The sequence below is a fragment of the Macrobrachium rosenbergii genome, chromosome 36 (assembly GCF_040412425.1).
Source record: "Macrobrachium rosenbergii isolate ZJJX-2024 chromosome 36, ASM4041242v1, whole genome shotgun sequence".
NCBI classification, from domain to species: Eukaryota; Metazoa; Arthropoda; class Malacostraca; order Decapoda; family Palaemonidae; genus Macrobrachium; species Macrobrachium rosenbergii.
The window spans coordinates 7,450,423-7,466,025 of record NC_089776.1 but is presented as its reverse complement, the minus strand read 5'-3'; the positions used below and the strand labels follow the sequence as shown (position 1 = coordinate 7,466,025).

General features: G+C 37.3%; 1 protein-coding gene across 8 annotated transcripts in view; it reads right to left on the bottom strand.

The window, feature by feature from the left end:
* Window positions 1-15,603, bottom strand: part of CaMKI (Calcium/calmodulin-dependent protein kinase I) — a 154,420-nt gene that overhangs the window by 35,261 nt on the left and 103,556 nt on the right. For all 8 annotated transcript variants that reach the window (XR_010858409.1, XR_010858410.1, XM_067134488.1 and 5 more), the window contains 2 exons: window positions 2,104-2,242; window positions 673-796 (listed from right to left, as the gene is read on the bottom strand). Coding sequence is in view for 6 of the 8 variants with exons in the window: in XM_067134488.1 (XP_066990589.1) it covers window positions 673-796; window positions 2,104-2,242 (263 nt within the window). In the remaining 2 variants the exon portion in view is untranslated. The remainder of the gene's footprint in view (window positions 1-672; window positions 797-2,103; window positions 2,243-15,603) is intronic.

The following is a 15,603-nucleotide window of genomic DNA, read 5'->3' as shown; positions in this document are numbered from 1 at the left end:
GCAGATACTGATAATACGTCTATAACCATTTCAAGGAATCTCCTTCATCAGCAATTATGGTCATGAATCTCATCACTACTGTGGTAGACAACGAGATCAAGAGCAGGAGGTCAACAGTCACGACATATAAGGCAACTGAGACCATCTCTCATTATTTTAGGGCCCCAAATGGGAGTTGCATTATTTCCAAGAAGACTCTACCAAGACCCTCCAGCATCAACGGAAATGACAACGGAAAGAACAAGTTTGATATCAAGCCTGGAGGAGGCACTGGCAGAACAGAAGTAATCAGCTAGGTAGGACAATGGCCATCTACTCTGTTTTTAGGATTATATCAACAACAGACGAAGACAGGGTTCCCATCATTTTCTCATATTCCCAGACGAGAACCACAAAAATGAGTTCACATTTGCTTGCAGCTTTTGGTCACCCTACACAGCAAAACTTAACGAAAAATACGCTGGCTTTAAGAGATGGATAGTTATCAAGTCAATGCCTTAATGTTTGAAAAATATAAAATGAAGAAATGGGGTTCATGTACCAGGTATACAAGAACCCGTCAAAAGCAAGACAAGGAACATCCTGAGCAAACACTACAAATTAACTGATACGCAAGATCTTACAGCACTGTTAACAACAGCCTGGTAACACAAGAGCCATAGATACACTCACCAACATAACCTGGAGTACCACACGCAGTAGCCATGATCCCTGAATCTTCCATTTTGCTGAGACCAAAATCACTGATCATAATCTTGCTGTCTTCATCAGGACTGTAGTAGAGTAAGTTCTCTGGCTGTAAAAGGATGACAACAGTGAAATCATTTTTCTGAAAGGTTCACAAAATAATTTATGACAATGCAAAGTAAATTAAGTATAAATGAAACTTCATGCCAATCACTGAGAGGCAATGAAATTGTATGCTCGTTTCTGGTGCTGTACCAGTGAAGATTGTTTACAAACCACTTTGACAATGGATAAAATATGTGTGGTGTTATGTTTATGAGTACAGTACAACCAGCACTGAACCCATTACCTCTAAATGCTTCCCTTCAAAAATATGCAAATCTTGTAAACTGTCAGTAGCCCCTTAATTTGCTCTTTTGTTTCTGTGTCTCATAATATGGCCTGAAGGTTCATAAAAAATTGATTCTCCATACCATATCAAATCCAAAAGATATCTTGTTGACAAGCTTTAATCTTCTCATAGAAGTTTCAGACTAGTAAGTTTTGATGTTGAATTTCGTTTATACTACAGGGATTACCCAAGAACGTTTGCCCTTTTTGAAGAAAGCGGCTAACAGACCATCAATAAAAGTGGTTCAAATGTTTCCACACACCTTACAAAAGTGCTCATAAAACAATAATGTCGTAGTAACTAAAACAGTAACACAAATGTAGCAGCTGACAACATCTACAAGTTGTATTAAATTTTCTCGTTGGTTTTTACAAAAACAAGGAGAGTTCACTGTGTGTTATACATTGGTGAATATTTGCAATTCAAAGGTAAATGTGAGGCAGGGGTCACCTACTAAGAGAATACTGTGGAATTTTGAGTGACTGGCTCAGTGAAACGGGAAGGGGTTACAAATTATGTAAGGTTGCAGATATAAGAGCTTTAGACAAAATTGGATTCTGTGTGAAGAACGGACAAGCCATTTGAAGGAAGTTGACTGCATGTGCATGTGAGTTTGTTTATGTGTCCTGGGATTAAAAAAACATTGAAATAGAGTTCTTTGAGTTCCTTCAAAATCAATCTGCCATAGTCATAGACAAGAACAAATGCTAAGTTTGGAAACATTAACTGAGACAAAATAAAATATGCCATACATTATTTAACATTTTGAGCAATATAAACCTACAATTTTTTTAATTATTATGCTACTGGTATGTGAAAAAACACTGACATAACTGTTATGTTAAAACAGAGATGCTTTGGCTTTTTTTTGAGAGGTAACTCTAGCTATCTACAACTGCTAAGCAGCTGAGATCAAATTCTCCCTTGGCAGCGCTCAGTACCACATAAATTCTCTTTCTGTTGCTAAGTACAACCTGCAGATGCACAAACAAGGGCAACTGAAACAAAGTGGGAGGAGACCTTACCTTGAGGTCCCTATGAACAACTCCCTGGTCATGCATGTAGTCAACAGCTTCCAGAACTTGTCTTATAAGATCAGAAGCATCTTTCTCTGTGTAAGAGCCCTTTTCTACGATACGGTCGAAAAGTTCCCCTCCTGTTACTCTGAAAGGAAGATACGGCACTGCAGTTTAACTGTAACAAAAAGGCCCAGCTTCAAATGACACGTCAACATTCAAATAAATGTTCGTTTACCACTTCACCTGGTGAGATTCTTTCCATCTGGATTATGGATCACCATCAAGAAACATGTTGATACCAAAGTAACTCAAACTATTTAAGCTCAAGTAAAAAAAAAAACTTGATACTATAATCAACAGGAAATATTAGGTCACAATATGTGTGTGTGTGCATTTGTATGTATGTATTTCCAATAAGTTGTTACCCCTAAAAGGGGTCAGTCTCAACGGACAAACAAAACAGACATATTCATGAAGTATTTCTTGAATCAGGAAGGCAAACCTGTGCAGAAAACTCAACAACTTCAGCTACTTTATATAGGCACCAGGAATACCCATCAAGTATGCAATGACCCTTGCCCCTCCACAATATTATCTTCCCCACACTCACTTTTGGGATAAAGAGGCACTTCCATCTCAACATCTCTTCCAAACTGTCCAGTTAACACCTTCTAACTCACCGTCTCCTTCTTCCTAAAACTTTTGCAACCCTATCAACCCCCCCTCCACTCTCTCCATATGACCAAACTGCCTCAAAATTTGCTATTCCATCTTTTCACAAACACTAACCTTGTCTTCACATTGTCTTTGTATCAATACTTTTCAGCATTTCACCCCCATCTTTCCCCTTCAACACAAAATGCACATACAGTTCATCTAAAAAGCTTCTATGCTGTTTATTCAACTGATATTCAACATACTGTATAAAATTCACTTGTTTCACACACTAATGCTTCTATTAACACACTTATTTTCTTCTTTACCTTCCAAAATTCTTTTTTATAACTCTCCCATACCTGATCTCATCTTTCAAGCTGCCATCATCCAATACCCGTAAAGCCACATCTACAAATCAAATTCTTCAATTCATCCATCATCTTCAACGACTTTCATTTCTCCACCTTCTATGCTTCCACTGAGCCTTTGACGTACTAATGGTAATATTTTGAAGTTCTTTCATTTCACCATGTATATAAACATTCGAGAGTCATGAAGACACTACACAAAAAAGTGCTGGTTAGATGGAGTGGAAGAGGCATTGTTACAAAGACCCTAATGTCCAGGGATTAAGAGACTGTATGGAGGACAGAGGTGAGTGGCACAGTGTAAAAGCAGTTCTTGTATTACTGATAAGCCTGCTACTTACAAGTATTATGTAGTAGTATATGAAGTAGGTGATACTGCAGTGGCCTGTATTTTCTTTGGAGTGACCCCTTTCAGACAAAATGGCTCAGCACTCATAGATGAATATATCCATGCACTTGTTTTCACCAATAAACCACATACCTTTTACCTCGTAGCAATACAGAACCCTTTCCTATTCGTGACGTACCATATACACTCTGGTCAGCCATTCCACTATAACATCCCAATACTACAACATCTCCTCAGTGCTCTAAATCCATCAGCTCCTGGAACCTCTATACCTCCTTAGCATTCCATACATCCTAAGTCTCATTTCTGACTTTTAAAATCATTCTTTTTTTGTTAAAAATTTCATATATCTCCTCTCCTTTCAAAAACACTTCTGTAATTTCATCCTCTAGACTTTCATGAACTTTCACTCAATATCAATGAAGGAAGCAGATGCTTTAGTCTTTCATTGTATATTCCCTAAAGTTTCCTGTTAAAGGAAACAACTTATTGCTTTATATATATATATATATATATATATATATATATATATATATATATATATATATATATATATATATATATATATATATATATATATATATATATATATATATATATATATATATATATATATTAGTATTACTTTTGTGAGTCTATGAATGTACATAATACTATACATTATACTGTGAATGATCTGAAACTAATTTCATACATTCGTTACATTGAAACCTCATTTTTAAATACTTTATTTACAGTGGCACCATTTTGGAATAAACATTCCAATTCAAAGCAGAGTAATTGTCAATTAAACAAGTCTGCATCCCCTTGACCGTCAGGGCTTTCACTAAAGTCTGAACTGAATGAAAATAAATATTCTTTATCCAGAATGAAGGCTGAAATTACCACAAGAAAAAATGCAAACTTTTCAACTCAGTTTGAGAACCACATCCTACCCTTAAAATAATAAAAGCCCTACATAATTACATTATACATATGTCAAACTTTCTACAGTGAAATGGTGTACATCTGAAGTTCTCTCTGTAGAAAAGAAGTGTTAGGTCTCTTTTAAGGCAAAATATAACACCATGAATCACACAGATCAAACTGAGGATTTGGGGACTTCACTTAAGGCTTGGGTGCTTTTAATGTATTTTTGGTAGTGTCAACTAAAAAAAAAAAGTGACGTTAACCGAACACAAAAAGGAAAGGATCTGACTATTCTCTATGAACAATGACAACATCCTACACTCAATGCATTCCTCCTACCTACGCAATGGTTATGAAGGCTGAAAAACAGTAGCGAAGAGAAGGAATGTGCCTGATCACTTTACGAACAGTCTACTAGAAGGTGAATGTTACTCCCCAATTAAAAGCTTGATGGACTACACTCCCTCATCGCACAGCAAAAACATCTATCGGTGCAGGAAGTGTTTAAAGGATGCTCAGCCTTTGGACATGATTACAGCACTACACAGGGCATCACTAATCACGCCTACTTGGAGGAGGGTAGTAGATTTGATTCAGGAATATCGTGCCACTGATTCTCGACATTGCTCAAACACGTTGGTAAAGCTTTTACTTCTTAATAGCTCAGTAAAGTTTACCTTTATCACCTTCTTGGTCAATTAGTCTTCCAACTTGGAGTTTTAGTTACATCATGACATGCTTGATTGTGCTGTACATATCTACAACATGGTTCTTTTAAACTATATCAACTAATCTTCCAAGACAAAGCCCTTTCTTGAGTTAAAACCCTGTTGATTTGATATACTTTTTTGTATAAAGTACCTGTTGCTATCAGGTTAATTATCCCGAGGTAATTTGTCTGAGGATAATGCTCTTGAGCAGGAACTCTGATAAAGTAAAGAATAAAAATGTATATAGGAAATTCTTCTGAGATTCCATTCCTTAAAATGATTCCTCTTGTATATCACTTATATGGTAGCCACAATGATTTACAATTTCTATAAAAGAAATGTTTGGTCTGAAATGGTGCACCTTAGTATCAATTATATATATAAGAATTCATAAGACCAACAAGACACATTTAAAGTGATTGGAACACCGGCTCATAAAAGGATTTATATCCCAATTAATCGCATACGCCACTAGATTTCTCTGGCTGATTTTGAAGTACACTATATGAAATTAATGCTTGACATAACAAATGGTCAGCTAAAAAGTTCCAAAATATTTGCTATATGAAGTGGAAAGAACCTCGGTCAAAAGCTAGGCATCCACATAAAATCCACATGATGTCTGGGGCAAGAATTAGATTGCAAAGTACCTAACAACAATAAATACTTCCCTGACAACACAGGAACTGACTCCATACAAAGATGATGCACACAATTTAAGAACAATACCAGTCGACTAGAAAACAAACAATCGTTCTTCAGTGATCTTCCAAATAACACGCCAAAAGGATTCATGATTCTTTTCTCGAACGCCAAACCCAGGGAATGTATCTTACTTCTCGTATCAGGCAGTTGCTTCACATCCTCCAAAGGCCACTCTCAAATCTATACAGAATGTATCAAGTTAGCAGTCACTAAAATGGTTGGCTGAGCGATTATCTGAACGCTACAACGAGGAAGCACTTTCCAAAGGTTCACCTTCATCACCCTATTTCTAGGGGATAATAAACATTATCCCCTGGTGTAAAGGAAAACACATTAAGTGCCCCATTCACCTTTAAACTGCTGGATCAAGAATGGGTACTATGTCAAAAAGATTTGATAGTTTCAGCTGCCTCATACACTTACACAATGTTTAATAAAAGCTCATCTGCAGCCCTAAACACCCACTGTCATTGACTTATATCAAGCATTTCCAAGATACTGGAAACATCATTTCAAATGCCTCTTCCATACCACTTCACAGATTTCTCAGTCTGCTTCTCTTCCCTTCCACTTTTACAAAGTATACAAACAAGTCACTACCAGCTGTTCTTCATTCTATCCATATGACCCAAAACACTAAAGCTATGAATCTAAGCCTTTCAGCAAAACATCAGTCTTCAACACGCAACTTCACATACAAAGCAATATGCAAACAAGTCACCTCTAAACAGCTTTTATAAACCTCTTTACTCTCATTCACATTCGACATCCAAACGTCACTCTTAAAGTGGACAGTTGGCTGAAAACCACCCAAAGGCCAGGGCAGGGGGTTTTCAACCTCATGCTCCATAGCTATTTGCACAAATGGGGAAAAACTAATATACAGTGCTAACTTTTCAGGTTGTGAACTGTGTATGGATGCACTTGAGATGAATGACAGTTGATTTTGTAAGGAAAGAAACCTGAATGTTATAGTATTTCACTTTGAGCTACGAAGGTGCAAGAGCAGGATATGCAAACCCATGAGGACAAATTATTTGGGGTAAACGAAAGTTTAACACTAAAGAAGAGGTAGAGCTTTTTGTATCATTTGGAACAGGGTAAATAGGTGTAGATTTTAGGGATCGTAGGGGCAAGTATGAGTGTTGCAAGGGGAAAAGAGTTGTGGTAGTCATTGCGATGATTTATGAAAATTTGGCAACAAAGCCAAGCACCGGGGCACTTTTAGCCATTCAACACTCAGGTCAATAAAAAGAGGGACTTGGAGTGCTGGACAGCAAGCTTGAAGACAGGAAACAAGAATGGAAGTAAAGTAAAAGTAGCTAGGGGCCAAAGGGATGCTGCAAATCGACCATTAGTACTGTAATGCCTACAGTGTACTACATGAGATGCACAACAGCACTGTCCCCTTACAGAGGATGATAACTGTGAATGGCCCAGGAATCAAAAAGAATGAAATGAAAGATAGATTGAGTGTATTTTTATGAAAGTACAACAGTGACTAGCTGGGTCTGGAAAATAGGCTGTGCTCAGTGAATTACACCCAGAGTTAGACTCAGGTGTGGCAATGACTTCTGGGCAAGAGAAACTAGTAGCATTACATAAATATACATGTATATATGTATAACTTATTGATTATATGAAAAGGTCATCTACAATGTCATGTATATAGCTCTTTACAGCTGGAGTGTACATATTTCTAGGCAAGAAGAAAGGCATGACATTTTATTTCCTGCAGTTCGCATTACAAAACAAGTAGATCTTAATAGGAAGAATAACATAACTATATTGTGAGTAACAGACAATTATCTCTGAAGCATTCTTAAGAAATGACAGCAGTCACTGGGAACAGCAACCTTATCTATAACATAACAATAGACAGCAGAAGTGAGAGAAGTCAAGAGTATTCTGGGAATGCAAAAGAAGAGTGATTTCTGGTTGATGCAAAAGACAGAAAAATGAGTTACTGATAACACAACTTCAGATGCTAGGTGGAAAGGCCTTGCGTTAGGAGAATTACCAGAGGATGATGACATTTGCAAACCTATCTGAAAAAGGTAGTGTAACTGGTAATTTGTCTGTGAAATAGTGAAGTGTATGAAATGCTGCAGGCACTTAATGGTTGTGACACTGGTTGGGGTCCAGTATGCTCAAACATATGCTGTCTTTGACTCATAATCACCCACCTCATATACTTGCATAGAAGACTCATTGGCTACACAATTCATCCCATACAAACACTTTACCACTCACCTCAATCTTCCATACACACTATTGTTTTAGCTCTTCCAAGGTCACCACCTTCTTCTTTCCTGCACACTTTTGAATTGTCCACAGTCCAACTTTTGCTCCTAGACACTTCTCTCCTCTTCCAACCCTTTTGCATAGACTCTGCAACTAACCTTCCATACACTCTCTTGTTTCAGCTCTTCCATGACCATCTTCTTCTTCTTCTTCTTTCCCACACACTTCTAAACTGTCCACTCTCCAACTTTTGCTCCCAGACACTTCCCTCCTGTTCCAACCTTTTAGCACAGACTCTGCAACCTTTCTTGCTTCACCAATAATCTAGCTGGCTTTTTACATCCTAGTACCTCCTTGCCCTTAGCTTCTGAAGCCAATCACTTGCCTCTAAACCAAACTGAATCTGAAGCTGAAGCATCAAAACAGCATGGGCCAGTGAATTTCAAAAATGCTCAAAGCTAACTCACGTATTAGCTGTTTATCGCTATTAACCTGCATGTATCTTCAAAAATATTTGCTCAATGTAGCTAGAAATTCTGAGCGGTACCATTCTAACTAAATCAGGCTGAATTCGAAATGCCAAAAATAACTTGCAAAATAACTTACATTTGATGACTGCTTTTATTACTACCCCTTCTTATCCTCTTTCTTTCTCTCTCCATATGTCCATTCTACTGTTTGGAGTAAGTAATCTAATGGCCTATGATATACTGCACTATTTCTCAACTAGTTTTACTTTTATCATTTTCCCATCTATTAATTTCCCCTCCTTTTTCACAAGTTCTCTTTCTTTTGTCATTTCTTGAAGCTAACATTTGTTAACTGGGCACTGAAAGCTGGGCACAAACATAAAGAGTAAATGAAATGAAATTAGAAAATATACATAGGGCAAAATTTCCCTCTTCGGATAACCAAAATACATTGATAAAGGGGACTTTACCGTACTGCCCAAAAGTATCCTTTCAGATACTTTTATTTGTTTTGTTTAAGATTCAGAGCTTCAATATTGTCTGTGTTTAGCCCATGTTTTAACCGTCTAACATTTAATAACCTTTCCACTTCGGATGAGCTGACTAATATTTTAAATGGCAAACCCACTTTTTTTTATTGTTTTGCAAGATGTGGCCTACAGCACTGATACATTAAGCTTAATGATATGTAGTGGCATAATTCTCTAATGAAGTGAATCATTCGCTAAATGAATTAAGCATGCCACTGTGATCATATCAGACAGGCCATTGGCAGTAGCCCATGTTAGTTAGCCCTAACTAAACAGCCCTTCCTTCAAAAGACTTAAAGACAGAATTTTTCTAACTTTAAAGACAGAATTTTTCTAACGTATTTTACTTACAGCAAGGATTATTGCTTTTTTCCAGAAAAACACTTTCCTGAAAACATAGTGAATATTTTCCATGAACACTATAATATGTACTTGTGTCTACAACATGATACCTACAAGATAAGTCACTGACACATTCTAAAAAAAAATCTCTAAGTCAATTTGATAAGTAACTGTCAAAGATAGTCACCTGATGGGAAAAATATTCATTACTTAGCCTAATCCTTATTTCCAAAACACTCCTTCTGAGATGATTATTCCAGCAAGGGGCAATAATAATATTCAGTGAATGCCACTTCCCAAAAAAGTGAATACTCAAAGTTTAATATGACTAAACAACACAAGTGGGTTTGTTTATACAACACAAATTGGTTTGCATTCCCCTCAGGAACAGTGAAAAGGACAACACTACTAAGAGCTAAATCCCACAGACCTCTCAATTATATTTTTCTATGTCTAATAAACCTGATGAGAAAGGTGTTATTTTTTATTTCAGTTAATCTTCAAACAACATCCATGATTTCATGTGAAATTAACCAGAGTGGAGATGATAATCATTATAACAGAAATTAAAATACACTCATAATAGCATGAGTCTTGAAACTGAGAAACAAGTCCACAGTTTTGTATAAGTACCATGCATACCTGTGGATTTGTTTCTCCATTAACAGAAATAATAATAACAATCTCAAGCTGAACAAAACAACAGACACTGTACGTGCAAATACATGCATACACATAAACCCCCATTTACACGAGGCACAAGTAAACAGAAAGTCGAATTTACACATACATACGTAAAAAAAAAAATCACATGAAGGCACTCGGCTAAAGACAAAATTACGAATGCACCAGCTACCACCTCTTAAGACACATGAACATCAAGAGGAAAAGGGAAGCCCAAAATAACTAAATTCATCAACTTGTCACTCATCTTATAAGCCGTCTTTTTCCTCTCCACTTGCTTCCTTAGCGATGCCTCAAATGGGCCTCATATTTATCTGGTATCAACCTTCCTCTTCAGATCGATCAATGGACCATATTTGTGAGCCAGTTGCAATTTTTATTTTTCCCTGAATGATTTCCTCTTTTGTCTTATAACTTTACCCAACAGAAAGACTTCATGTCTTCTTAAATGTTTATTTTTTACTTTTTTTCCTTGGGAGCCAATATCATTTAATTTATACAGTATTCTTATCCATCTTTTATGTAATGCCTCAACCAGGTTTCTCTTAACAGCAGTGTATCAATCTGGTTTCCAATACGCTCTTAAATTTCCAAAGCAGGTTTAACAACCAATAAAGATTCAAAAGACTGGGTTAAAATTTGTAGCTCGTCTCCCTTCATCTAGTATGCAACTAAAAAGTCATCATCTCAACTAGGCCTAAATCCTTTTTCCACATTTCTATATTGTTTGCTTCTCTTCTCATACCGATGTTGCCAAATTTCAAGCACCATCCGTGATGCCTATAATTGTATTCTACAGTTTCAAACTCAAGGAGCTCCACATTTCTACATTTTTTCATATTTCTACATTATTAGTTTCCCCTCCTGTACAGATGCTGCCAAATTTAGATCACCAACGGTGAGGTCGATAACTGTATTCTACAATTCCAAACTCAACAAGCTCGTTTTCTTAAGACGTCCACTCATGGCACCAAGTTGCATAAGGTCAATATTTTCCTCTGAATTCAAAACGGAAACTTTTGTTCTCTATTTTGCGCACAAACCTTTCTATACTTTACCATACAAGCCTGCGGGAAGATATCTATTTCTATCAAAACGTTAATACATTTAGAAAATGAAACGGGTCGCACCTAAGGGCCGAAGGGCTGCTGTGAAGAACCTCACGTAAAGCCTACAGTGCACCGTAAGGGGCGCACTGATGGCACTATCCCCTTACGGGGGACACAACATACACTCACACGATCACACGTCAATTCAGGAAAATGGCTCTTATTGTATACTAATTATATGGCTTCGAAATGCGAATTATACGCCTTCGGATCCCCTTGTGGGAAAATGTTTAACTCACCATTATTTAGAGCAAAAAGAGAGAGTAGAGTTAATAATTTATTAGCACAGATAAATCTTATGGCGGGTGTTTTCTCTCACACATCATAAACCAAGTAATCTCTCTCTTTGTGCGTATGAGATTTTATATACATGTATATGTATATATATATATATATACTGCATATATACACACACAATTATATTCAGTAGTGATTGAGCAATGCCTGTTACAAGACACTCGTATGTCGGAATGTGAAAAATTATGTTAAAAGACATGCAAAGAAAATATGAAAGGTCAAAGTTCATCATGCAGATGAGTCGAACTCCAGTTTGTGTGTGCTCGCATCCTATGGCTTAAATCACTACCCATAAAGCCTATGTATACTAAGAAGGTGAAAGCCTATGTATCCTAAGAAGAATGACACTGAGTAACACATACATAAATACACATACAGTCCATTGGTAAGCTCTCAGAATCCGTTATTCAGAATGACATTATACAGAATACATGGTTATTTACGGTTACCAATAGGACCATTTTCACTGATTTTGATAAAGTTTTCTGGTCAATTTGGCTATCACACTCGTCTTTCACTCATTTCTTCCACAAGGATGGGAGATTTATTTGGTAAACTGGCTACCTGAAAGGATTTTTCAATGGTATCGTGACCCTGACACTGCTTTGACCAAATATTTTTCCACAAGGACTTTTCATTCCAAGAACAACATTTCCTTTCTCTAACCAAGTGCAATACTGTAGGTCAGTAGCCGTGCATTCCATAATTGTTACTTCATTGACAATTCACTGAAGCCCATAAAAAGGGTTGATTTTGTCTTCGAAACTGTTGTACAAACTGTTTGGTAAAACTATTTTAAAAATAATAGCAGTGCAGTCCTACAAGGTATAGAAGGTTTCCTCAGGACTTGTCAACTAGGTTAATTTTTTACTTGACTTTAATCAACTATCATCTTTTTTAATAACTGCTTTACCTCATTTACTCAAAACTCATTTATTTCAGGCTTCTTTGACCTTTGATGTTGTTGCATTTATAGTATTTAGCTCCATGGAAGGATGAGAAATTAAAAGAGGTGGGAAATTGGTCTCAGATTCAACCATTTATAATATTACCTCATCCCCATTTCAGTTCATGTTTCAAAATGCAATAAAGTTACAATTTATAAACACAAAGAGTCATAGGCTAATGGTAACCATTTTATTATTTACTTTTCCATGTAAATTCCACTTACATGTGAAAGGTGGTTACGACTTTGAGTCCCCAGTTAAAATCAGCTTTCTTTCTTTATTTAGAGTAATTTTATCCAGTCAGGGACTTATGTACTTGGAAAAGTTGCTTATATTAAACAGGGGAAAACCTGACTGAGTTTTGCACAGAATGTAACAAGGACCTTGTCTTTATGTTCAAAATAATTTTCAATGAAAGTCCTGAAATTATTGAACTCCTTCCTCAATTTACATTTTAATTTTCTCCCTCATTTCTGGCAACGTTCTTTCAACTTATCTTCAGCGATAAGAAGGACTCGCATCAACTTATCTTGAGCTATAAGAAGGAAGACCCGTGTGAGCTAAGGTGAGAAGAAGAGTCTTCTTTTAATGACATGGTTTATTGACAACTCAGGCAAACTCCTTCATCTCTCTCTGTCCCAAAACCTGTACAGAATCGAGAGGCTTGGGTATCAACCAAGCGAGTCTGGAGCATTTGGGATTTTCCACTTTAAGAATTCAAATGGCACGGAGGAGAGAGAGAGGAGAGAGAGAGAGAGAGAGAGAGAGAGAGAGAGAGAGAGAGAGAGAGAGAGAGAGAGAGAGAGAGAGAGGATGTCTGCTCACATTCTGTACAGTATCCAAAAGTCGGTGGGCTTCCTTCTCGATAAATACCACAATTATTCTAACTACATCTGGTCAAAACATTCTTGTGCACTACGAAACTGTTCTACGATAAGTTATTCAACTTTGTACGCATTCACACACACACACACACACACACCAACAACGACATATTCTTCATGGAGTGATACTACTTAAAGGCAGTTCCTGGTTATCGGCGGGGGATCCATTTCGACTACGAGACGATAAGCGAAAATCGGCGATTTTCGGCGCTTATCGGCGCCGATAACCAGGTATCGGCGCCGATAACTAGGTATCAGCGCCGATAACTGGAGATCGGCGCCTCTGTTAGGTATGCATTGGCACCAATACCCGATCATCGGCATCGATAAGCGGAAATCGGCGTATATCGGCGCCGAATACCGCCGATTTTCGTCGCTAGACAAGAGCCGTAAAACCGGATTGCCGATAACCATGGACTGCCTTATAAGTATACATAACACAAACAGAACTACCCACATATATACATACATTTCAGTTTACAGGTGTGCAAAAGTGAGCATCTGACAGATATGGTGTTTGTGAGTACTACCTACTCTGAAATCATCAGTATACCAGGTGAAAGACACATCAGTGGTTACTGCTATACAATGGACTATTACAGTGAATAATCTGTTTATGACACGTGTTAAGAACTTGATATATTACGTAGGAAACGCCTCAGAAATGTTGGTGAGGATAAACATAGGTTAACAAAATAACACCCGATCATTAGCTCCCAAAATACGTGCAAAATTTCAGACAAAAATGTGGATTCGGTATATACAAAATGGCGAATGATTTCTCATAATCTCCTTCGTCTTCTTTGGCATTGTTATGGATTTTTATTTTTCATAACACCTCGTAATAAGCAAATCTTCTGATCATCACCTCTACCATTGAGAGCTTGACGAAATAAATGGATAAGGGAGAGGAAAAATCCATACAATTTTACCTGTCCTTGATAATATATCAGTCAGAATCACTGGAACACTCCAGTCATTTGACTTTTGAGGCATCAGAACACTAAATAACTCCTAAAAGAAGGATCAATGTTACAAAATCAATAATTTTTTTCCAAGAAATACAAGAGGCAAAGGAACATCTAGGAATCTTCTTAAAAGTTTGGATTACAAAGAGAGATAGACACAGGGCGAAGACTGACAGGACAACTACGATGATGCTTAGAACATGGACTGGAGAGGGGAAAAACACACAACATGAAAGAGGAAACATCCATGAATTTTAGAACAGAACAGAACACGTAATTTAGGCCAAAGACAGAGCGCTGGGACCTACGACGTCTTTCAGCGCTGAAAAGGAAATTGAGGGTAAAGAAGGTTTGAAAGGTGTAACAGGAAGAAAACCTCACAGTTGCACTTTGAATCAATTGTTAGGCGAGGGTGGAAAGTCATGTGAAATTAAGCGAATATGAACGGAGGAGGCAGAGTAAAAGGCATGAAAGGGGTTGCAGATAGGGGCCGAAGGGACGTCGCAAAGAACCTTAAGTAATGCCTACAGTGCACCGTGTGATACACTGACGGCGCTACCCCCCTACAGGGGATATACAGAGTATGGATTCAAAAGTGAGAAATAAGAGAAGAAATAATAAAAGGAATATTTGAGTCGATCGAAAAAAAATAAGAAGAGATTCAAGGCAAGAATTGACAGAGGAGTTTCCATGAATCTTTGTGCTTGGATTGAAAAGAGAGAAATACAAGGAATAACAAAGGAACGTCACTGAGTATCAGGGCATGTACTGAAGAGAGAAATAAGGCATGACATGACCCAGGAACTTCCATGAATTTTAGATCATGGATTGAAAGGAGATTTAAGAAATCACAGAGGAACAAATATGAATCTTAGAGAGCCGTTTAAAAATTCAAATGAGGCATATGACACAAAATGACAGAAGAGTTTCCATGTATCTTTGTGCATGGATTGAAAAAGAGAGAAATGAGATACATTGAAAGGAGAGAAATAAGGACAGAAATGACATAAGGAACCTCGATGAATCTCAGACCATGGATGGAAGAGAAACAAACACGGAAAGAAAATTTAAAAAAGGGCTTCCATGACCCCTGAGGCATGGACTGAAACAAGAAACATTTGATGAATCTTGGAGCAAGGATCCTGAAAGATAGAAATAAATAAGGTAAGGATTAAAAAGAGGTAAATCTGGTACGATGTGACAGAACTGTCATGAATCTACGAGCACTGACTGAAGAGAAATAAGGGACAAAATGACAGACTAACGTCTAGGAATCTTGGGAAACAGATTCAAAAGAGAGAAATAGGGGACGAAACGAGAGGGCCATGTCTAG